The following is a 24,795-nucleotide window of genomic DNA, read 5'->3' as shown; positions in this document are numbered from 1 at the left end:
AAGAACTAGAACCTTCCATTCTGTTAGTGTATCTCCCCTCTACAATAAGAACTAGAACCTTCCATTCTGTTAGTGTATCTCCCCTCTACAATAAGTACCTTCCATTCTTGTACAGGGGAGGTGAAGACCCACCGCAGTTACATTTAGAATGTGTGCTTCCCAAGCAACACCCTATTCCCTAATATATTGCACTACTTTAGACCAGGGCCCATAGTAGTGTTGACATACATGTCTCCCTTTACTGTATAGATTGATTGTGCCATTTTAAAACAAAATTATTTATTTTGTGATCTTGATTTAAATGTTCTTAATGCATATTCATTTCTCTATTAATAATTTAACCTCTTTCATGCTCTTATAAGCAGTGCTGCCCACTTAATTCCCCCATGATGCATACTGCCACCTCAGGCCTCTTTCTTTAAATATGTTTTGTGTAGATTACTCCTGCATCAACAGAGCGTAGCCCCGGAGTTTGAACGTGCAGGCGTGTGTGTGTATCATCTACAATCCTCATCTACATTCCTGCTGACCGACTAGTGTAATATGATCATTCACACGCTTAGCAAGAAGAGACACCAGGGAGCAGTACTTTCTAATATCACAGTCTGGGGCATGACAACATGCTGTATTAATGTGGGATACTGTATCAGTGATTGAAAGCGGTTTTGCGCCCCCTATTGGTGTAGTAACATAGCCGATACATTCCTGAACTGCTGAGAATGTTCAGTAGAACCAACGTCAACTGGCGAACATTTTGGATCCCTGGGAAATGTTAATTTTGTAGCAAGCTTACTGGTTTATCACAAAACAAGATGATGTTAAGGTCTCTCATGAGATTTACTCGCATGAGATTTACTTTGTCTTTTTGTTGTTTAAATTTATTGTTGGCCATTTTTGGTCAGTTTGTTGCCATCTTTGCAAGCAAAGCCTGTTGTGTAACTGTCTGTCTCTGTCTGTGTCTCTGTCTGTGTCTCTGTCTGTGTCTCTGTCTGTGTCTCTGTCTGTGTCTCTGTCTGTCTGTCTGTCTGTATGTCTGTCTGTCTGTCTGTCTCTGTCTGTCTCTGTCTGTCTCTGTCTGTCTCTGTCTGTCTGTCTCTGTCTTTGTTTTTGTCTCTGTGTCTGTCTCTGTGTCTGTCTGTCTTGTCTGTCTGTCTTTGTCTGTCTGTCTGTCTTTGTCTGTCTGTGTCTCTCTCTGTCTGTCTTGTCTGTCTCTCTCCCGCTCTGTCTGTCTCTCTCCCGCTCCTGTCTCTTATACACATCTAGATGTGTATAAGAGACAGGTGTCTGTCTCTGTGTCTGTCTGTCTTGTCTGTCTGTCTTTGTCTGTCTGTCTGTCTTTGTCTGTCTGTGTCTCTCTCTGTCTGTCTTGTCTGTCTGTGTCTTGTCTGTCTTGTCTGTCTGTCTGTGTCTTGTTTGTCTTGTCTGTCTGTCTGTCTGTCTGTGTCTCTGTCTTGTTTGTCTTGTCTGTCTGTCTTTCTTAGACTCAGACTCCAACTGCTTCCCAAACCATACTTCGGCTTTGCGTGTCTGTCTATCTCTCTGTGTGTGTTATTTGAGTGTGTTTATTTGGTCAAATATCCTCCTCCACTTCTATCACCATCTTACCTCTACCAATTCCCCTGTGTTAACCAGAGCCCTGTATATCTTTATGGCTTTGGTCTCAGTGTAATTATGTTTGGCCAAATGTGTTGTTCCCTGTATTGTATCACATGTTACTGTAGCAAGTCAGCCTTGTGTTGCGATCTACATTTGAGTTGTCACTGTGAAACTCTGTTCACGTCCTGTCCATCTCCAACCTCCATGTGTCTGGGCTCTGGGGCCATATGTATGAAGCATCTCAGAGTAGGACTGCTGGTCTAGGATCAGGATTCTCCTGTCCATGCGACCTTATTCATTGTGAAAATCCCATACAGCCCCCTGTTCTGGTCTTATCAGAAAGAAGCTACAGTGACAGACCGGACACACACAAACACACCTGGGCAATGTGTCTATTGTCTAACCATAACCTCCATCTGTCTACTATGACTTGAGCCCCTTCTTCCGTGGTCATTGTTCTCCTCTGATGCCAAAGTTTCTTAAATCTTTGCAGACGCTATCAGAAACTACAGAAGATAATGAAGCCATGGTAAGCCCTCCCTTTCCCTTCCCCTTCCCCTTCCCCTCCCCAGTCAGATAACTACCCTGACTGGCTTTGTACTCTTCCCTCTAATCTACCCGGCAACTGAGTCTGCATGATTCAAAACTCTATTAAACTGATGGGAAACAACATGGCTGCCATCGCTGGCTTTCAACTTGAAATCAAACTTGTTTGTATTGTTTATTTCTGGCTACATCCCAAATGGCACCCTATTCCCTACATAGTGCACTACTTTTGACCAGGGCCCAGGCCCTATATAGGGAATAGGTTGATATTTGAGACTCATCCTCTGTGTACCATGTAACCGAATCAGCATTGTTCTCACATTTTTGCATGAGGTATTGGGCGATTGGTTGATGTTCAAAGGGAACTAAACGCATACTCTTGTTTCACGTGGGACGTTGTTTTGAAGAGCACCATGACAACGATTCATAAGGAAACTCACAGAGCAAATTCCGAGATTCTTCTTGGTTTCTTGGTTCTAAACTTAGAAAATGATGTTAAAGGGTGTATTCACTAGTAACCAAACGGAAGCTAAACAGGCTGAAACGGGGAGGGACCTACCTGAACTTTTAGAAACAATTAGAAACACTTGTTTTAGTTCCAAAACTTTTTTAAATCGCAAAACGTTTTGCTACAGTTTGCCCCAATGAATACACCCCATTTGATGGGAACTTTAATTGTAGGTGGTGGTGGTGGTGGTGGTGGGTTGTTAGAGATGTTAATTGGGCAGTCCTTTACACCCTATTCATATGAATATTCTGCATTTCACTGTCCTCACCCTGTAGTGTAAAGACATCATTCTGTAGGGTTACATTCTTTGGTCTTGTCAACATGTCGTTCTTACATCTTAAATGAGTCAACTTTTTTTTAGAATGTTACAGGTCTATAGCATTAGAATTGTATTTCTTTTTAATGAACCTTTATTTAACAAGGCAAGTCCGTTAAGAACAAATTCTTATTTACAACGACGGCCTACCTAGAATCATTTTAGTAGAATCATGTACTTATATTTACATGATCATTTCATACATCAAGTAACTTCCCACTGCCATGTGCAAACGCTTACTCACCCCAGTCCGACTGTGGACTAACTGCTACTCATTAATCAAGTATTACTACTGAATGTGTCTGAGATGTGAGCCATAATGTTGTCTGTGATTGACCAAATGTGTTCATGAATTAACTGTATGTTGCTAAGCCTGTAATTGGTCTGGTCCTGCCAGTGTGTTATTAGCCAAATCTTTGTTAGAATGGGTTTTGTTTATACGAACTTTATATTATTTATCATGTAGAATTTCTTTACATATATACATATTTTTTTAGATTTTTTAAAATTATGTTTATGAAATGTGTTTGTACTTAAAAAGTACATATGGCATGTTTTTTTGAATATTAAAGATTACTTTCAAGTCGCGCATTGGACACTATTGGCCAACTTGATTAAATATGAAGCACTATTAATATCTGACTGCAGGGGGCAATATTTTACAATATTTCCCACATGATATCTAGAGGTGTGCTTCACAGTTTTGATTTAAACAGTATTTCAGGTTTTTGTCATGACTAATCACACAGTTAAGAATTTCTGAAAATGTCAAAAACAGCAACTCATTTATATAATCTTCATTTATTTGTATTTTCCAAATATTATATATATATATATATATATATATCATTTGTATTTTTCTATGAGATTTATGTAGGCTGTTTTTCCTGTGAACTTCTGTTGGTGATTCAACGTATAACAAATTGAAACACTTTGCTTTCAGACCATTGGATAAAAATCTTCCAGGAAATAATGTTGCTTGGTCCTCCTTTGATGACAACTCTAGCCTCTACTAATAACTATCTACTAGTAACTGCATGGGAATGATTAATGAATGAATGCTCTCCAGCTACGTTGCTCTGCTCCCCTGCGCTGCCTGGCTCCTACTGGCTCTCTGACGCCTCCTGTTGTTCATGGAGGACTGAGTCATCTGTCTGACCCATCGGGAGCCGCAGTCGTCCTCTCCTCTCGCATTTCTGTGCCCTCAGCATACCTGGCTGTGGCTTCACCCTGTCCTCTCCTCTCCTTTTGGCTGCTTAGCTGTACGCGTGGCAGCACCAGTGGCAGAGACGTTTCTATTGGCTGTTGTTGTTGTGTTTCAGTTTCGGCGACTTGTTGTCGTTCACGCTGACAGCGTTTGTGGAGCTCATGGACCACGGCATCGTCTCCTGGGATACCTTCTCTGTCGCTTTCATCAAGAAGGTGCCTGCTCATTAAGTGTGTGTGGTGGGCGGGGCTATGTGGTGGGCGGGGCTGTGTATGTGTGCTCTTCTGCCGTCTTCATCAAGAAGGTACCCCAACAAACCAGTATCAAGTTGTATTATAGATCATGTGTAAAAACCATGTGCTAAATGAGAAAGAAGGTGCACAAACAAACTAAGTCCTGTTGAATTGCGGATCATGTGAATGAACAAACTGAAAAATATGAATTAGAAAGGTGCCTGCTCTCAAACAGTTTATAACATGTATTAAGCATGTTATAAACTGTTTGTATGGTATTACATGTTTGTAATACCATACACAGGAATGATATGATATTAAAGTTTTTGTAAAGTTTTTTTAAATACCTCTGAAATAGAGCCCATGTAGTCTCTGAATAAATACCTCTGAAATAGAGCCCATGTAGTCTCTGAATAAATACCTCTGAAATAGAGCCATGTAGTCTCATGAAGTAAATACCTCTGAATAGCATAGACCCAGTAGTCTCTGAATAAATACCTCTGAAATAGAGCCACATGTTAGTCTCTGAATAAAATACTCTGAAATAGATGCCCCATGTAGTCTCCTGAATAAATACCTCTAATAGAGCCCCATGTAGTCTTCTGAAATAAATACCTCTGAAATAGAGCCAATGTAGTCTCTGAATAAATACCTCTGAAATAGAGCCCATGTAGTCTAGTCTGAATGAAATTACCATCTGAAATAGAGCCCATGTAGTCTCTGAATGAAATACCTCTGAAATAGAGCCATGTAGTCCTCTGATAAATACCTCTGAAATAGAAGCTCCATGGTAGTCCCTGACTAAATACCTCTGAAATAGAGCCCATGGTAAGTCCTCTGAATAAATACCGTCTGAAATAAGAAGCCCATGTATGTCTCTGAAAATAAATACCTCTGAAATAGAGCCCCATGTAGTCTCTGAATAAATACCTCTGAAATAGAGCCCATGTAGTCTCTGAATAACAATCCCCATGTGACTCTTATTGTTTATTTTTATGTGTCTTCTAGTCAGTTACTAACACTTCTCTATTGCAGATTGCAGGTTATGTGAACAAGTCAGCCATGGACACGGCTGTGCTGCAGCGGTCCCTAGCCATTCTGGAGTCCATGGTGCTCAACAGTCAGGACCTCTACCAGAAGGTGGCGCAAGAGATCACCATCGGACAGCTTATACCCCATCTGCAGGGGTGAGCGAGAGCCGCACGGCCAACTGCACTCAGCTATATTATTTTATGCCTGAGATTATAAATTATCCCTAATTGCAGATTACCGTGAAACACTCTTTAACCTATAGGAAGATTTGACAAAATAGATTTGGGGCCATATGTATCAAGTGTCTCAGAGTAGGAGTGCTAAACTAGTATCAGGTCCCCCCTGTCCATATAACCTTTTTCCTTATGATCGAAAAGGCCAAACTGATCCCAGGTCAGCACACCTACTCTAAGACGCTTGATATATCTCTATTGATCTAATGAACTCTCTAGTGTCCATGATTGGGAAGTACTGTAACAGAAAGAACAGGAACGTAATACATTGAGAAACATGGCAGATAGATCAAGTGTATGTGTCCCAAATGAAACCTGTTTCCCTTTTATAGTACTTGGACCAGGACCCATAGGGAATAGGGTGGTATTTGGGATTCATCCTATATCCCTGTACGTGTAGTGTATAATAGGTTCAGCCCAGTGTGATTAGTACCGACATGGCTGAGTAGCCACACAACTACTGACCACATCCACACAACTACTGACCACAACTACTGACCACATCCACAAAACTACTGACCACATCCACCCAGCTACTGACCACATCCACACAGCTACTGACCACAACTACTGACCACATCCACACAACTACTGACCACATCCCCACAACTACTGACCACAACTGCTGACCACATCCACACAACTACTGACACAATAACTACCATCCACACAACTACCTGACCACTCCCACACAACTACTGACCACACCACACAACTACTGACCACACCCACACAACTACTGACCCCATCCACCCAGCTCTGACTCACATCCACAAACTACTGACACAACTACTGACCACATCCACACAGCTACTGAACCCACAACTACTGACCACATTCACAACACTACTGACCCAAATTCACACACAGACACACCGCACAACTACTGACCACAACTACTGACCACACCCACACAACTACTGACCACAACTACTGACCACTCCACACAAACTACTGACCCACATCCACACAACATTACTGACCACATCCACACAATACTGACCACATCACACAAACTACTGACCACAACTTACTGGGCCACATCCAACAACTACTGATCACGTCTACACACCAACCTGATCACAACAACGGACCACAACTACTGGAGACACTACCACTAATAACCAGTCACTACCATTACTACTATAGACACTACCCTACTATAACCAGTCACTACCCTATTACTACTGTAGACACACTACACTACTAAACTATAACCAGTCAGTACATTACTACTGTAGACACTATCACTACTATAACTATAACCAGTCACTACCATTACTACTGTAGCACTACCACTACTATAACTATAACCAGTCACTACCATTACTACTGTAGACACTACCATACTATAACCAGTCACTACCATTACTACTGTAGACACATCACTACTATAACCAGTCACTACCATTACATACTGTAGACACTACCACTACTATAACCAGTCACTACCATTATACTGTAGACCACTACCACTACCTATAACCAGTCACTACCATTACTACTGTAGACACTACCACTACTTAAACTATACCAGTCACTACCATTACTACTGTGACACTAACACTACTATAACTATAACCAGTCACTTACCCATTACTACGTTAGACACTATCACTACTATAACATTATATTCATGGTTCTCTGTTGTTATCCATCTTAATGACAGGACTGATCAGGACATTCAGACACTACACATCGCTGTGATTAACGCCTTGTTCCTCAAGGCCCCAGAGGACAAGAGACAGGTAGGTTAACACACCTCATATACACACACAGACGCAACAACACCTCATATACACGCACACAGGCTTACACACCCTCATATACACGCACAGCCACACACCCTTCATATACACGCACAGCCACACACCCTCATATACCGCACAGACCACAACACCCTATATACACACACCCCCACACACACTCACAGCCACACACCCTCATATACACACGCACAGCACACACCCTCATATACACGCACAGCCACACACCTCATATACACGCACAGCCACACACCCTCTATACACGCACAGCCACACACCCTCATATACACGCACTCACAGCCACACACCCTCATATACACGCACTCACAGCCACACACCCTCATATACACGCACGCACAGCCACACACACTCATACACAGTCACATACACACACACACACCTTTGTCTCTTATTGTGGGGAACATTGTTGTGGGTGGCTGTGGGTGGCAGGAAGGATAAATGCATTCTGAATCTTGGACTGATTCATATGCATCAGAGAGCGAAAGGGTTCAGTCCAATCTCCCTTCTGCTGACTCCGATGGACGGGACTGGTACAACAAGTTCAAAACATGCCTTACATTTCAGACAAGGGTGTGCATATCCCTTTCTGAAACACCCTCGTAGAGTGGGGTCACGGCCAGGGTCAGCCATCAACGGCGACCCTGGAGAAATTAGGGTTGAGTGCCTTGCTCAAGGGCACATCGACAGATTGGGGGTGGGGGGGTATACGTATCCTTGTTTGTCCCTTTCGTCCTTGCCTTAAACAGTGCAGTAATACGTCTCCTTTATAGGGCGATAAGCGTTCCCCTCTACCTCTGCTCAGTAGAGATAAAGATGGGCCCTTGTCAAAAGTACACTATAAAGGGAATAGGATGCCTTTTGGGATGCACACCCTCTCTCAGCTCCGATGACGTCACCCACCGTTCTTCTCCGTGGGCTAGCCTATTACACGCCGGGCTCTAACCAATCAGACAAGGCCTAGCTGTCATCAGAAGTAGGCCCTCCCAATAGAGTGAAACAGTGTTAACGATACACACTCCCTTCCTTCGCAGCACATTAGGTGGAAGATGAAAAAGAATCCTCACTTTTGTTTCTCACATGCTCATTTGATGTTTTTTTGTGTAACATTGATTTGCAATCTATTCTACACTAAAGCACAAATAAAAGTGGTATACCTTTTATCAGCATACCTTTTTAGACTCATTACTGCAGGGTTCCTCAACTGGCGGCTCGCGGGTCGTTTTTTTTTTTGGCACCGCAAGTTTTCTGAGCAAAAAAAATTGATAGATATTTACATTTTTGGACATACGACTGTAAAAACACCAGCAAATCAGCGGCAAATGATTTTAATTTTGGATCGTATACAAATGTAAGCCAGGTTTGAAATTATTATGTTTATTAAGTCAAATATTATATCTGTTTGGGCTTCTTCCGCAGTCTACAAATGATTTGTAATTTTGTTCCGGCCCCCTGACCATCCCCTTAAGAAAGAATTGTCCCACGGCTGAGTCTAGCTGATGATCCCTGCAGTACTGCGTTACATTTCTGTGTTGTAAGCTGTATAGAAGAAGGTCAGCATGTGCAGGAGCATCATTTCACTAGAAGGGTGACACACAATAGTCCACAATCTAATGGGAACCAAAGGGTTTGGCTTTATGTTTTAGGATCAGGGGGAGGAAGATAACTGCTACACAGCATAGCTGTCATAATGATCTGCACCACTAACAAAAATCTGCCTTTTCACTTCTCTTCCTTTTTTCTGTCTCGACTCACCCCCTTCTTCTCTCTCTCTGTCTGACTCTTCTTTCCTCACTGCACTCGTAATGGTAGTTTGATGAGAGCAGTGTGAACATCCTTGATTGTCCTCTGACAGTAAGTGTACTTTGATTAGCGACCTTTTCTAGCCTCCAGTAGATGAAGTGTGTCATTAAAATGGTCGTGCCTTATATCAACCACCACTGGCTGGGAGGTCTAACTCATCAAACTGAGACTGAGAGACACTTTTTGGTCTCTCCGGAAGTTTATAGTGTCTCCACCAAGAACATTTATATTTTCTGTCCATCATCCACCTTTATTTTGATATAGAGCTTCCTGAAAGTAAAACGAGTTTTCTGTGTAATGGATATGTATATTATAATATACCTGACTTACTTTCTCCCCTCTCCCTCCTCCTCTCTCTTCTTTTCTTTCTCTCTCCTCTCTCTTCCTCTCTCCCTCTCCTGTCTCTCTCGCTCCATTCTCTCTGCCTCTCTCTCTCTCTGTCTCTCTCTCTTTCTGTGTATGTGTGTGTGTAGGAGATGGCCCATATTCTAGCCCAGAAGCAGCTGCGTTCCATCATACTAAGTGTAAGTGTTTCCAGTAATCCCCTCCATCTGTACCTCTCCTCTGCATCACTGGTTTTAATCTTTCTCTCTTGTTCCCTCGCTTCCTGTTTATCGCACAGCTCCAATGTGATATCATATCACAGAGAAATGTCACACTCGCAAACGTCTTACAAATGTGTCTGCCTTTCTCTCTCTCTCTGCCTTTTGCTCGCTCGCTCTCTCTCTCTGCCTTTCGCTCGCTCTCTCTCTCTCTGCCCTTTCTCTCTCTCTCTCCTCTCTCTCTCTCTCTCTCCTCTCTCTCTCTCTCTCTCTCTCTCTCTCTCTCTCTCTCCTCTCCTCTCTCTCTCTCTCTCCTCTCTCTCTCTCTGACTTTTCTCTCTCTCTCTCTGCCTTTCTCTTCTCTGCCTTTCTCTCTCTCACTCTCCTCTCTCCTCTCTTGCCTTTCTCTCTCTCTCTCTGCTCTCTCTCTGCCTGCTTTTCTTCTCTCTCGCTGCCTTTCTCTCTCTCTCTCTCTGCCTTCCTCTCTTCCTTCCCCTCTTCTCTCTCTCTTTACTTTCTATATCTCTGTTAATTTTTATATTTTTTATTATTTGTCTCTTCTTCTCTCTCTCTTTTTCTCCCTCTCTCCTCTAGAATGTGATCCGGAGCCCTAAGCCAATCAATGATGAAATGGCCCACCAGCTGTATGTGCTGCAGGTCCTGACCTTTAACCTCTTAGAGGACCGCATGATGACCAAGATGGACCCTCAGGACCAGGTCCAGTACAGTAGCCCCCTCAACTCAATTTCCCTCGAGTTGTTGATCACATTTTAAAAGCCATAGGCCATATCAAATAGTATTTTTACAGATGAGCCCTGAATTACATAAATTACAGAAAATACACACATCGAAATATAAATACAAAATGCAAGCAGAAAGAAAAACATAAACTAAAACATTAATCAGTAATAAGGTCCTCAATCAGCTTTCTGAATCAAATTGAAGAACATTTTTAAGATCAATCCACAAATGAGGTGCAAGATCACGAACACTACATGTACCCAACTCAATGGAGACCAAAGGAATTTCTAGAGTTAGCTATCCCTGAGACCGGGTGTGGTGACCTGTCTGTCTAAAGTTTAGTAATGATGTTAGGTACAGTGGGACTATTTGTAAAAGGGCTTTATAAATGAAAACAGCAATGTATCAACCTACGTGACATCAAAGAGGACCGACCAACTTTCTGGTAGAGAATGCAGTGATGAATACTAAAAGTGTCGCCCATAATAAAGCACAGCGCGCTATGATAAACTGCATCTAACTTTAATGAGGCTTTAATGAGGTGACAGCTGCGTTCATATAGAGGATGTCGCCATAGTCTAGGACCGATAGGAACTATTTAGTGAGAGGCAGGACCTATTTCTACAGAAGAAGCCCATTTTTATTCTCAGCTTCTTAACTAACTCATCAATGTGCTTTTTAAATGACAGCTTTTCATCTATCTAGATGCCCAGATATTTGTAAGCAGGGACAGTATCAATATGGACACCATCCAAAGTACATATGCTTAAATCATCAGACGTCTTTTTATGCGCTCTAGAGAACATATATTTAGTTTTACCTGCATTTAGTACTAATTGCAGGTCAATAACAAATGTCTGTAATACAATAAAGGTTGACTGTAGTTCAGATAGAGCCTGGTCAACCGTGGGGGAAATATCATACAGGTGCAGGTTACAATTCTTTACGGACAAGTCGATATTGTTATTGTAAACAGTAAGAATTACAGGATGCAGAATCAACCCATGCGGGACACCTTTCGTAGTATCCAGGAAATCTGATTTAACACCATCAGTAGATACATATTGAGTTCTATCTGTCAAGTCATTTTTAAACCAGTTACATACAGCCTGGTCTAGGCCAATTGAGGAGAGCCTCTGAATTAACAGTGAGTGATCAACAGTATGGAAAGCCTCTGAATTAACAGTGAGTGATCAACAGTATGGAAAGCCTCTCGACATTAAGCCAGTGAGCGTATCCAACAGATATGGGAAAGCCTTGAAATCTAACTATGAACGTAGCAGTGAGTCGACTCAACTAGTTAGAAAAAGCCTTTGAATTAGCACCAGTGAGTGATTCAACCAGTCATGGGGAAAAGCCTCGAACACATTAGCAGCACATCGAGTCATCAAACAGCTAATTGGAAGGCCCTCTGACATTAGCAAGTGAGCTGCACCTCAACACGCTATGGGAAAGCCTCTTGAAATTAGCAGTAGACACGTGATCCAACCAAGATATCGGAAAGCCGCCTGAATCAGCCAGTGACACATGAATCCAACAGCTATGGAAAGCCTGCTGAATTAAAACAGGTGATTAAGCGAGTATGGAAACAGCTCTGCTGAATAGCAGTGAAGTTGAATCACCACGTATGGAAAAAACCTCTGATTATAGCACGTGACAGTGAATCAACAGGTATGGAAAACAGCCTCCTGCAATTAACAGATCGAGTGTTAACAGATATGGAAAGCCGTTCTGACATTAAGCAGTGAGCTGAATCAAACAGTATGCGAAAGCCTCTTCCAATTAGCAGTAGTGACTTCAACAGTATGGAAAGCCTCTGCACATTAGCATCTACAAACAGTGACCGTGCATCAACAAGGTATGCGAAACGCCCTCTGAAATTAGCAGTGACGTGATCAAAGTATGACAACCTCACGCTGACATAAGCAGTGAGTCGATTAACAGTATGAAAAGCCTCTGAATTAGCAGTGAGTGATCAACAGTATGGAAAGCCTTTGACAGGTCAATGAAGCGGGCAGCACAACGTTGCCTTTTATCCCCACAGATAACCACATCATTTATTACTAGGGATGCAGCAGAGATAGTACTATGACCTGGTTACTAATTACCAGTGATATCAAAACTGTATATATTTTTGGTTCCAAACCCCCTCCCCCCGTTCTCTCTCTCTACCTGAGAAATACCAGTGAAAGTTCTCTGTAACAAACCACTTACTTTAGAATAATGCTTATGTTTTGTTACGTTTTGTTGTTTTTACTGTCTATTTAAATCTGAATGTTTTTTCCTCTTATGTCTGCCTAGGCCCAAAGAGACATCATCTTTGAGCTGCGCAGAATTGCGTTCGACGTGGAGTGTGAGCCGAACAACAGTGGCAGCATCGAGAAGAGGAAGTCCATGTACACCCGGGACTACAAGAAGCTGGGCTTCATTGTAAGTCACACACACACACAAACATCTGCAAAACTGGGCTTCATTGTAAGTCACAAGAATAATGTTTGAGCCTCTGCATCCCCAAAACCTCCGCTGTTGGACTTACTAGATTCGTTTTTGGTGTCGGTATAGCAGACCCATAGGCAAGACATGTTCTTCAGTAGTGGAGCTCTTTTTTGGCATGGCAGCTGAATCCAGCCCTGTGTATGTGTGGCGTGATACAAAACTACACACAGACACACTCTAACCCTCTGGCTTTACAGCCTTACAGACAGTACACACACACACACACAGAGGACTACAGCAGAATGCAGCTATGCTAAATTGCATACTCACACACACAGCTACCGCAGGGTGGAGATGGAGAAAGAAAACAAGCCCTTCTCCCTGAGTACTGTTGTTAATTGTTTTAGAAGATGACATGTTGCTCTGTGCTGCCTCCCGGTGTCTAAAAGGAGGTAGTAGAGAGAGAGAGGTAGTAGAGAGAGAGAGGTAGTAGAGAGAGAGAGAGAGAGGAGAGAGGTATAGAGGAGAGAGAGAGAGAGGAAGAGAGAGGTAGTAGAGGAGAGAGCGAGAGAGGTAGTCTAGAGAGAGAGCGAGAGAGGTAGTGAGAGGGTAGTAGAGAGAGTGTAGAGAGAGGTAGTAGAGAGAGAGGAGTAGAGAGAGGTAGTAGAGAGAGAGGTAGTAGAGAGAGGTAGTAGAGAGAGAGGTAGTAAGAGAGAGAGAGAGAGAGAGTAGTAGAGAGAGGTAGTAGAAGAGAGTAGAGAGAGAGAGAGAGAGTAGTAGTATGAGAGAGAGAGAGAGAGAGGGTAGTAGAGATGAGAGAGAGAGAGATAGGTGTAGATGGAGAGAGAGAGGAGTAAGAGAGGAGAGTAGAAAGAGACGAGGAAGAGAGAGAGAGGTAGTAAGAGAGAGAGTAGAGTAGAGAGAGTTAGTAGAGAGAGAGAAGGTAGTAGAAGAGAGAGAGGTAGGAGAGAGAGAAGAGAGAGAGGTAGAGGAGAAGCGAGGAAGAGAGTAGTAGAGAGAGAAGAGATGTAGTAGGTAGTAGAAGAGAGAGGTAGATTGTAGAGAGAGAGGTAGTAGTAGTTAGAGAGAGAGGTAGTAGTAGTGGAGAGAGAGGTAGTAGTTAGTAGAGAGAGAGGAGAGTAGTAGAGGAAGAGGTAGTAGAGTAGGAGAGAGGAGGAGTGAGAGAGAGAGAGGTGTGTAGAGAGAGAAGAGAGGTAGTGGAGAGAGAGAGAGGTAGTGAGAGAGAGAGGGAGGTAGTGAGAGAAGAGAGAGAGAGGTAGTGAGAGAGAAGGTGAGAGAGAGGTAGTGGAGAGAGAGAGAGAGAGTAGTGCAGAGAGAGAGGTAGTGAAGAGAGAGAGAGAGGTAGTAGAGAGAGAGAGAAGAGAGGAGAAGGTAGTAGAGAGAAGAGGTAGTAGAGAGAGGTAGTAGGAGAGAGTAGTAGAGAGAGAGAGAGAGGTAGTAAGAGAGAGAGAGAGAGAGGTAGTAGAGAGAGAGAGAGAGGTAGTAGGGAGAGAGAGAGTAGAGAGAGAGAGGTAGAGAGAGAGAGAGAGAGAGTAGTAGTAGTAGAGAAGAGAGAGGTAGTAGAGAGAGAGAGAGAGAGGAGTAGTAGTAGAGAGAGAGAGAGAGAGAGGTATAGTAGTGAGAGAGAGAGAGAGGAGGTGGTAGTAGGAGAGAGAGAGAGAGAGAGGTGGTAGTAGGAGAGAGAGAGGAGAGAGAGAGGTAGTAAGTAGAGGTAGAGAGAGAGAGAGTAGTAGAGAGAGAGAGAAAAAAATCTAAGAATAAATTGAGAAACCTGTCCACAAAAACATAGAGACCCGGGAAAACCTGAGTCTACGCCTTCACTATGGTGAATCACTAAAACAATACAGAAATACACTACGGAAAAAGAAGGAAACAGCACGTCAGAAATCAGCTCAATGTAATTGAAGCTCCATAGACTCTAACCAATTCTGGGAAAATTGGAAAACACTAAACAAAACAACACGAAGAAATTATTCTATCCAAAATGGGATGTATGGTAACCACTTCTCCAATCTTTTTGGCTCTATAACAAAGAATAAAGAGAAAACATATACATGATCAAATACAAATCCTAGAATCAACTATTAAAGACTACCAGAACCACTGGATTCTCCAATTACCTTGAATGAGTTACAGGACAAAATAAAAACCCTCCAACAAAAAGGCCTGTGGTGTTGATGGTATTTTTAATGAAATGATCAAATATACAGACAACAAATTCCAATTGGCTATACTAAAACTCTTTAACATCGTCCTTAGCTCTGGCATCTTCCCCAATATTTGGAACCAAGGACTGATCACCCAATCCACAAAAGTGGAGACAAATTTGACCCAATAACTACCGTGGAATATGGCGTCAACAGTAACCTTGGAAAATCCTCTGCATTATCATTAACAGCAGACTCGTACATTTCCTCAATGAAAACAATGTACTGAGCAAATGCAAATTGGCTTTTTACCAAATTACCGTACAACAGACCATGTATTCACCACACACCCCTAATTGACAACCAAACAAACCAAAACAAAGGCAAGTCTTCTCATGGCTTTGTTGATTTCAAAAAAGCCTTCGACTCAATTTGGCATGAGGGTCTGCTATACAAATTGATGGAAGTGGTGTTGGGGGTAAAACATACGACATTATAAAATCCATGTACACAAACAACAAGTGTGCGGTTAAAAATTGGCAAAAACACACACACATTTCTTCACACAGGGTCGTGGGGTGAGACAGGGATGCAGCTTAAGCCCACCCTCTTCAACATATATATCAACAAATTGGCCGCGGGCACTAGAACAGTCTGCCGCACCCGTCTCACCCTACTAGAATCCGAAGTCAAATGTCTACTGTTTGCTGATGATCTGGTGCTTCTTGTCACCAACCAAGGAGGGCCTACAGCAACACTAGATCTTCTGCACAGATTCTGTCAGACCTGGGCCTGACAGTAAATCTCAGTAAGACCAAAATAATGGTGTTCCAAAAAAGGTCCAGTCACGGACCACAAATTCCATCTAGACACCGTTGCCCTAGAGCACACAAAAAACTATACATACCTCTGCCCTAAACATCAGCACCACAGGTAACTTCCACAAAGCTGTGAGACGATCTGAGAGACAAGGCAAGAAGGGCCTTCTATGCCATCAAAAGGAACATAAATTTCAACATACCAATTAGGATTCTGGCTAAAATACTTGAATCAGTCATAGAGCCCATTGCCCTTTATGGTTGTGAGGGTCTGGGGTCCGCTCACCAACCAAGATTTCACAAAATGGGACAAACACCAAATTGAGACTCTGTATGCAGAATTCTGCAAAAATATCCTCCGTGTACAACGTAGAACACCAAATAATGCATGCAGAGCAGAATTAGGCCGATACCCACTAATTATCAAAATCCAGAAAGAGCCGTTAAATTCTACAACCACCTAAAAGGAAGTGATTCCCAAACCTTCCATACAAAGCCATCACCTACAGAGAGATGAACCTGGAGAAGAGTCCCCTAAGCAAGCTGGTCCTAGGGCTCTGTTACAAACACAAACACACCCCACAGAGCCCCAGGACAACAGCACAATTAGACCCAACCAAATCATGAGAAAACAAAAAGATAATTACTTGACACATTGGAAAGATTAACAAAAAAACAGAGCAAACTAGAATGCTATTTGGCCCTAAACAGAGAGTACACAGTGGCAGAATACCTGACCACTGTGACTGACCCAAACTTAAGGAAAGCTTTGACTATGTACAGACTCAGTGAGCATAGCCTTGCTATTGAGAAAGGCCGCCGTAGGCAGACATGGCTCTCAAGAGAAGACAGGCTATGTGCACACTGCCCACAAAATGAGGTGGAAACTGAGCTGCACTTCCTAACCTCCTGCCCAATGTATGACCATATTAGAGAGACATATTTCCCTCAGATTACACAGATCCACAAAGAATTTGAAAACAAATCCAATTTTGATAAACTCCCATATCTACTGGGAGAAATTCCACAGTGTGCCATCACAGCAGCAAGATTTGTGACCTGTTGCCACAAGAAAAGGGCAACCAGTGAAGAACAAACACCATTGTAAATACAACCCATATTTATGCTTATTATTTTAACTTGTGTGCTTTAACCATTTGTACATTGTTACAACACACTGTATATATATAATATAACATTTGTAATGTCTTTATTGTTTTGAAACTTCTGTATGTGTAATGTGTAATGTTTACTGTTAATTTGTATTGTTTATTTCACTTTTGTATAATATCTACCTCACTTGTTTGGCAATGTTAACACATGTTGTCCATGCCAATAAAGCCCCTTGAATTGAATTGAATTGAATTGAGAGTGTAAGTAGAGGAGAGAGAGAGGTAGTAGAGAGAGAGAGAGAGGTAGTAGAGGAGAGAGAGAGAGGTAGTAAGAGAGAGAGAGAGAGAGGTAAGAAGAGAGAGAGAGTGAGAGAGAGAGAGAGAGGAGAGAGAGAGAGCTCAAGTTTATGAGCTGTGGCATATCGCTGTCGTATCCATGGTGAGGGGGAACTAAGCCCATAATTTCCTCTCTAAGTCCCTGAACTGTTAGGGGCTTGGCAAGCTCGCTAAGACCCAAGTCACTCTGCTACGCTGCTGTGTGCTGCCATAAGATAAGGGCCGACTTCATCTCTCCAGTGGTGTGGAAGACCCTGAAATATCCCTCTGACTTTACAGGCTCGTTCACACTTGCACACATGCAAGCACGGTCACTGACACACACACACAGTGTGATGAAGCACAGTATAAAGGTGGCTAGATGCAGTTGATCTAGTGCTGTATCTAGAGGCAGTAGTCTGAGATTCTATTAGTCTCCCAGGTGACGGGGATCTTAGAGAGAACGTGCTTATTTGGACTTGGTGAGGGATTATTAAAGGTTGGTGGTTCTTCCTTTGGTCTGTCAGGAACAGTTACACAGCTGGATCTCTGAGACTCCTCCATGTTGCTCTCTCTCTCTTTCCTTGTCATCTCTCTATGTCCGCCATTCACTCAGACAAGTTAGCTTGCTGATGGAGAATAGAGATCGAATTAGTCTCCCAATAACCTTGTCTTATTCAGACTTGTCCTAGTCTTGTTTGTCTGATGACTCACCTCTCTCTCGCTCTCTCTCTTCTCTACTTCTCTCTCCTCTCTATCTCTCTCCTCTCTACCTCTCTCTCTCCTCTTACTTTCTCTCTCCATCTCTCTCTGCCCTCTTTCCTCTCTCTCTGTCTCTCTGCTCTCTCTTTCCTCTCTCTCTCTGTTCTCTCTCTCTCTCTCTTTTCCCTCTCTCTTCTCCTCTCTCTCTTCCCCCCCCCCCCTGTCTCTCTCATTAGAACCATGTGAACCCTGCTATGGACTTCACTCAGATTCCTCCTGGGATGCTGGCTCTGGATAACATGCTGTACTTCGCCAGACACCACCAGGATGCCTACATCAGGGTTAGTAGCTCTAACATACACACAGGCACACAGGCACACAGGCACACAACACACGTGCACACCCACACGCACACAATTCCTTTTGGTTTCCTTCAGAGTCCATTACTTTGTGTCTAGTATTCCTCTGCAGTGCCTGCTGCCTTCTGCCGACCTAAACTCTCTCCATCTCTCTCACACACACACACACACACCCACACACACACACACACACACACACACACACACACACACACTGTCTAAACACACACTCTCACTTCCTGGCCCGTCCCTCACTCCATAGATTCACTGGGCTCTGACCAAACAGTCTGTCTGATGAAACACAATGCCAATATGTAGCCTTGGAATTCAGTCGACCCACTACTATAGCATATGGCTATGTCCTCCTAATATAAAACCTAATACACAGGCCGGCCCATCCCTCTCCCCTGCCTGCTGCTGTGACCAAACACGGCCAGCAATTCCCCAAATTAAACTGTCACCACGGCGATGATAAGGATGCTAATGTTTTCCAGTGTGGACTTGTCGCTGCGGCAACGTTATAATTGGAGTGGATTTTTGGACATGGAGAATTGATTTCTGAATGAAACACGCTGTGTACAAGTGCACCAGTTAAGGCTCAAACAAGGTTCAAATGGATAGTAGAGGCTTCTGTAGTGGTCACGTAGAAGGAAAGACATCTTGATCTAATAAAGTCAATGTCACATTGAGATTCAAATGTCTTTCAGACTTGACATTTGTGCTAGATAACATTCAGTATAATGTGCTGTAATTAATAATAACTAGAATCTAATCTCTGGATGAATTACGATGGTACCATAGAGATGGGATAATCAACAACAAAAAACTGGGTCCCAGTTTTCTGTCCCACTGGTGACCTTCTGCTGTCTCTGCTTTCCCTGTCCTGCTCCGCCTCTCTCCAAATGAATCATCTTGGTCAACTTTGACCTCAAAGTGTGTGTTTAACTGGATTAATGGGTCAAGGGTCATATGGTTTGAGTTTGTTACCAGCCCTGGTGGAGACGCCTATTTGTGTCTGTCTCTGTGACTGTCCGTCTGCGCCTGGTGGCTGTTAAACACTTTTATGACAAACGTATTTGCAAAAACGTTGGTGGATTGAGTGACTTTCTGTCCCTATTCCAGATTGTTCTGGAGAACAGCAGTCGTGAGGACAAGCACGAGTGTCCGTTCGGCCGCAGCAGCATCGAGCTGACCAAGATGCTGTGTGAGACCCTCAAAGTGGGAGAGCTGCGTAAGTCTTTACTGGTATTAACTATCCTCACCTCATTGTTCCTATTAGATCATATTGTGCTTGTAGGGTCATATTCACTAGGAAGAAAACGTACCGAAACTACTTGAAATTGTCCAATAACAGACTATTGTTTTTGTAGCTACAGTGCAAAATGTTTTGCTAGGGTGTGCACTAATGAATACAACCCTGATTTACTGACAATGGTGTTCTGTAGATGGTATGGGTGCTGAACAGTGGAGGCTGGTGAAATAATATATAGGAGGATGGACTCATTGTAATGGCTGGAATGGAATTAATGTAACAGAGTCAAACTAGATTTCCATGTGTTTGATACCCTTCCGTGAATTCTATTCCAGCCATTACAATGAGCCCGTCCTCCTATAGCTCCTCCCACCAACCTCCTCTGGTGCGGAGTACCCGACAATATCTGTGCACAAATGTAAGAATTCAATTTAGGTGATGCACAGAATATGCTTTTTCTATTGGTTAGCCACATTCTTTTGCCCTCTGAATACAAACAATCAACAAAACGCCAAAGAAAGAAACATATAAGTAGCATAGTACCAGGAGGTTTTCTCTGTGGTCACATTCTGCCTCATGATTTCCAAATCTCATTAGTTAGTACTTAGTGCTCCCAATTTTAGCTCCAATAGCTCTCAATAGTAAAGTGTGTGAGACTCATCGAGAGCAGCTCTCACCATTGACGTTTAACCCTATTGAGTGTTAGTGGAATGCGATGTGGAGGGCACTTTGATGTACGAGGGTTAAAAGCATCATCTCTGTCTGTTTTCACATCAAGCCCAGACATTCAGACAGAGAAATATCCTCCAGACCATTTTTACCGTAAACTCTGTCTTCTGCAGTGAAGATAAAAGGACCCATTATACTTTGTAATTGTGCTGGAGTTCATCAATTAGTGATGAAGTAAGTAGGCTTCAAGTGCGCCCTATTTCAAGTGCGCCCTATTCCACCTCCTAATAGACTGTCTCTCTCTGGGACTGGCACTGCCCAGGGGGAGAAGAGCTGGGCACTCTCCTTATTGCATCATATAGGGCTGAATAGGAGCCCTATCTGCTAACTTCATTTTAGTGGGATGGGAAGGTTGTAAATGTAGCCTACCTAAATAAGGTAAAGATTTAGAAGTGATGCCTATACTGCTTTAAGAAAAAGATACCACTTTTTGTAAGGAACTGTGATGCATTGAAGAACTGATTAACACGTATGGTTAGGAAATACGTTTTCTCTCTGAGTCTGCATTGGTATCCAAAACCTTTTCAATTAAAATTCAAACCCTGAAGCCTATATCCTATATCCTATCTCTGATTTCCTTTTGGTATTCATGTCAGCTTTGACTGTGACTCTCATGCATGGTTCTGGCTAGTCTGTGATAGCACTCTAACTCCAGTACCCATCATGCTCTGGAGCAGGGGTTCCCAACTCCGGTCCTCCAGTACCCCCACACTACATATTTTTGTTGTGGCCCCAGGCAAGCACACCTGATTCAACTAATCATCAAGCCCTCCATGAGATGAATCAGGTGTTTTTGTCCAGGACTACAACAATGTGTGTTGTTAAGGGGAACTGGAGGACTGGAGTTGGGAAACACTGCTTATAGGGAATAGAGCCACCATTAATATTGATGACCATGGAAGGGTCAGACACGGTATGCACTATGCCGCAGTGTGTAGCAGGGTTGGGAGTCAATTCCATTTCAAGTCAGTCATTTCACGAGGTCAATAGCAATTTTCAATTGATTAATAGATTTTCAATCGTATCAGTTGAAAACTGCCATTCATCTTCAATGAGGAGCTTTATCCAATCCCTAAATGTAATTCAGTTAGCTGTGTGTTGAGGGGTTAGGCAGTGACCCCAGAGCCCCTAGGCGTGACCCTACCCCCTCTCTCCTTCTGTCTAAGGATAGGCTCCAATGGTCTGTGTCTGACAGGCCGGTTTGACCGCGCCCCCACCCCCCATCACTGTTTTCCCATCTGCCCCCCCATCACTGTTAGCCCACCTAACACACACACACACTGTCTGTCCCCCTGCCCCCTTCTCTCACTCTGTCCCCATGCCCCCCCTCACTGTCTGTCTCCCTGCCCCCTCTCTCACTGTCTGTCCACCCAGGCATATATAATAAAGCATTTTATTAGTGACAAGATGACAACATAGAATTTAGCATCATGTCTTAATTCAAAGTCTTAATGCAAACCAACAAAGAGAAGCGTAGCACTTTAAAGAGTCATTATGACACTTGGAGTTGCAGTCTGTATAACTCAACAGAGCATCCAAGCATATGGAAGTTTGGGGGAAATGGAAAAATGTAGTTTTAACATTCACAAATCAAAGTTATTATAGGAAAGGAGGGAGGACAGGATAGGTAAAGGTCGTTAGATAAATCCATTCTGAGCTGTGCCCTGCAGCCCTTTAAATGATTTAAAAGTGCAAGGGCAGAGAAACTGACGCAACCCTCCACTCAGACACCAAAACTTCATTAAATGAACTCGGAAATGGAAGCAGTGGCATAGTTCTTCATTAAATAGTAATGGTCTGCCTTTTAAAAATAATATATATGAAAAAACGAAACACCCGGTGTTAGCGTGGAGGAGAAAGTAGTGTTCAAAGCCAAAGCTCTTTCTCTTTACACACATCCATTTGCTGGATAAAAATAGAAAGACGATAAGGAATTAATCTCAGCGCCAACCGTGACAATTTTTTTCTTGGATCATTTACTTTAGTTTGCTGCTTTGAAATGCCAATAAACCTCTGGTGGGCTTTGGACTTCTTAATTCCCCATCTACCCAGACAAATCACACACAACAGGATTCTGGGAATGCTTGGGGCATCTTTTGGCCTTTCTAGTCTATTTTCTCTATCCCTCCACTATCCCCTCTATCCCTCCACTATCCCCTCTATCCCTCCACTATCCCACTATCTCTCCACTATCCCCTCTATCTCTCCACTATCCCCTCTATCCCTCCACTATCCCCTCTATCCCTCCACTATCCCCTCTATCCCTCCACTATCCCCTCTATCCCTCCACTATCCCCTCTATCCCTCCACTATAGTGGAAGTTGATAGTAGAGGGATAGTAGAGGGATAGTAGAGGAGGAGAATAGATAGGATGTGGATATTGAGAGGGCATACGTAGGTGTGCAAGTATAGTGGAGGATAGAGGGGATAGTGGAGGGATATAGTGGGGGAAGGGATACGAGGGGATAGTGGAGGGATTAGTAGAGGGATAGTGGACGGACTGGATGGGGATAGAGGATAGTAGATAGTTGAGAGGATAGAGGGGATATCGTGGAGGATACGAGGGCATAGTGGAGGAAATAGAGGGGATAGTGGAGGGTAGAGGGGATAGTGGAGGATAGAGGGGATAGTGGAGCGGATAGAGGGGATAGTGGAGGAGGATAAGTGGACGGGATAGAGGGGATAGTGGAGGATAGAGGGATAGTGGAGGGATCAGAGGGGATAGGTAGGAGGGATAGAGGAGGATAGTGGATGGGATAGGAGGGGATATGGAGGGGATAGGAGGGATAGTGGAGGGATAGAGGGATAGTGGAGGATAGAGGGAGGGTAGAGGAGGGATAGCGAGGGGATAGAGTGGAGGATAGAGGGGATGGAGGATAGAGAAATAGTGAGGGATAGAGGGGATAGTGGAGGGCATAGAGAAAATAGTGGAGGATAGAGAGGATAAGTGGAGGGATAGAGGGAGTATTGAGATAAGGGGATAGTGAGGATAGAGGGGATAGTGAGGATAGAGGGGATAGGGGAAGAGGATAGGAGGGATAAGCAGGGGATAGTGAGGGATAAGGATAGTGGAGGATAGAGGGATAGTGGGAGAGATAAAGGGATGTGAGGGATAGAGGCGATAGTGTGAGAGATAGCGGGATAGTGGAGGGATAGATTGCGAATGGAGTGGGGGATAGGGAGAGATGGATAGTCGGGAGGGATAGAGGGGATAGTGGGATGGGACTAGAGGGAGAGTAGTTGCGAAGGATATGAGGGGCGATAGTGGAGAGATAGTGGGTAGTGGAGGATAGAAGGGGATAGTGAGGGATAGAGGGGATAGTGGAGGGATAGAGGGGATAGTGGAGGGATAGAGGGGATAAGGGATGGGATAGAGGGGAAGTGGAGGGATAGAGGGATAGTGAAGAGAGGGGAATGATGGAGAAGATAGTGGGCAAGGGAGGGCATAGAGCGAGTAGCTGGAGGATGAGGATAGAGTAGAAGATACATAGACTAGAAAGGCCAAAAGATCCCCAGCCTTCAAGATCATCCTGTGTGTGTGTACTTTGTCTGGGCGTAGATGCGGAGAATATGTACGGAAGTCCAAAGCACCACCAGAGGTTTATTGGCCATTTCAAAGGCCGAGCACACTAAAGTAAATGATCCAAAAAAAACCATTGTCCATCGGTTCGCGCTGAGATTACATTACTTTATCGTCTTTCTATTTTATCCCAACCCATGGAGTGTGCGTAACAGAGAAGCAGCTCTTGGCTTTGAACACCTTTTTCTCCTCCACGCTCAACCCGGGTGTTTCGTTTTTTCATATATATTATTTTTAAAAGGCAGACCATTACATTTAATGAAGAACTAATGCCACTGCTTCCATTGCCGAGTTCTATTAATGAAGTTTTGTGTCTGAGTGGAGGGTTCGTCAGTTTCTCTGCCCTTGCACTTTTAAATCTCATTTAAAGGGCTGCAGGGCACAGCCTCAGAATGGATTTCTCTAACGACTTTACCTATCCTGTCCTCCCTCCTTTCTATAATAACTTGATTTTGTGAATGTTACAGAACTACACTTTTCCATTTCCCCCAAACTTCCATATGCTTGGATGCTCTGTTGAGTTATACAGACTGCAACTCCAAGTGTCATAATGACTCTTTAAGTGCTACAGCTTTCTCTTTGTTGGTTTGCATTAAGACTTTGAATTAAGACATGAATCTACATTTCTATGTGTCATCTTGTCACTAATAAAATGCTTTTATTATAATGCCTGGGTGGACAGACAGTGAAGAGGGGCAGGGAGACAGACAGTGAGGGTGCCATGGGACATAGTGAGAGAAGGGGGGCAGGGCAGGGACAGAACAGGTGTGTGTGTGTTTAGGT

At 43.4% G+C, this 24,795-nt stretch overlaps 1 protein-coding gene across 5 annotated transcripts in view; it reads left to right on the top strand.

Moving 5' to 3' along the window:
- elmo1 (engulfment and cell motility 1 (ced-12 homolog, C. elegans)) overlaps positions 1 to 24,795 on the top strand; it is a 237,783-nt gene that overhangs the window by 117,291 nt on the left and 95,697 nt on the right. For 2 of the 5 annotated variants that reach the window (XM_070436225.1, XM_023975417.2), the window contains 9 exons: positions 4,289 to 4,388; positions 5,442 to 5,593; positions 7,341 to 7,419; positions 9,268 to 9,309; positions 9,732 to 9,782; positions 10,395 to 10,517; positions 12,843 to 12,971; positions 18,329 to 18,433; positions 19,574 to 19,682. In XM_070436225.1, coding sequence (XP_070292326.1) covers positions 4,289 to 4,388; positions 5,442 to 5,593; positions 7,341 to 7,419; positions 9,268 to 9,309; positions 9,732 to 9,782; positions 10,395 to 10,517; positions 12,843 to 12,971; positions 18,329 to 18,433; positions 19,574 to 19,682 — 890 coding nt within the window. Of the gene's footprint in view, positions 1 to 2,089; positions 2,126 to 4,288; positions 4,389 to 5,441; positions 5,594 to 7,340; positions 7,420 to 9,267; positions 9,310 to 9,731; positions 9,783 to 10,394; positions 10,518 to 12,842; positions 12,972 to 13,009; positions 13,017 to 18,328; positions 18,434 to 19,573; positions 19,683 to 24,795 lie in introns of those variants that run through there. The other 3 variants (XM_070436223.1, XM_023975416.2, XM_070436224.1) reach the window with 3 other exon arrangements.

Source organism: Salvelinus sp. IW2-2015, linkage group LG30, assembly GCF_002910315.2.
Source record: "Salvelinus sp. IW2-2015 linkage group LG30, ASM291031v2, whole genome shotgun sequence".
In the NCBI taxonomy this organism is placed as follows: Eukaryota; Metazoa; Chordata; class Actinopteri; order Salmoniformes; family Salmonidae; genus Salvelinus; species Salvelinus sp. IW2-2015.
This window is presented reverse-complemented; position numbering and strand designations above follow the sequence as displayed.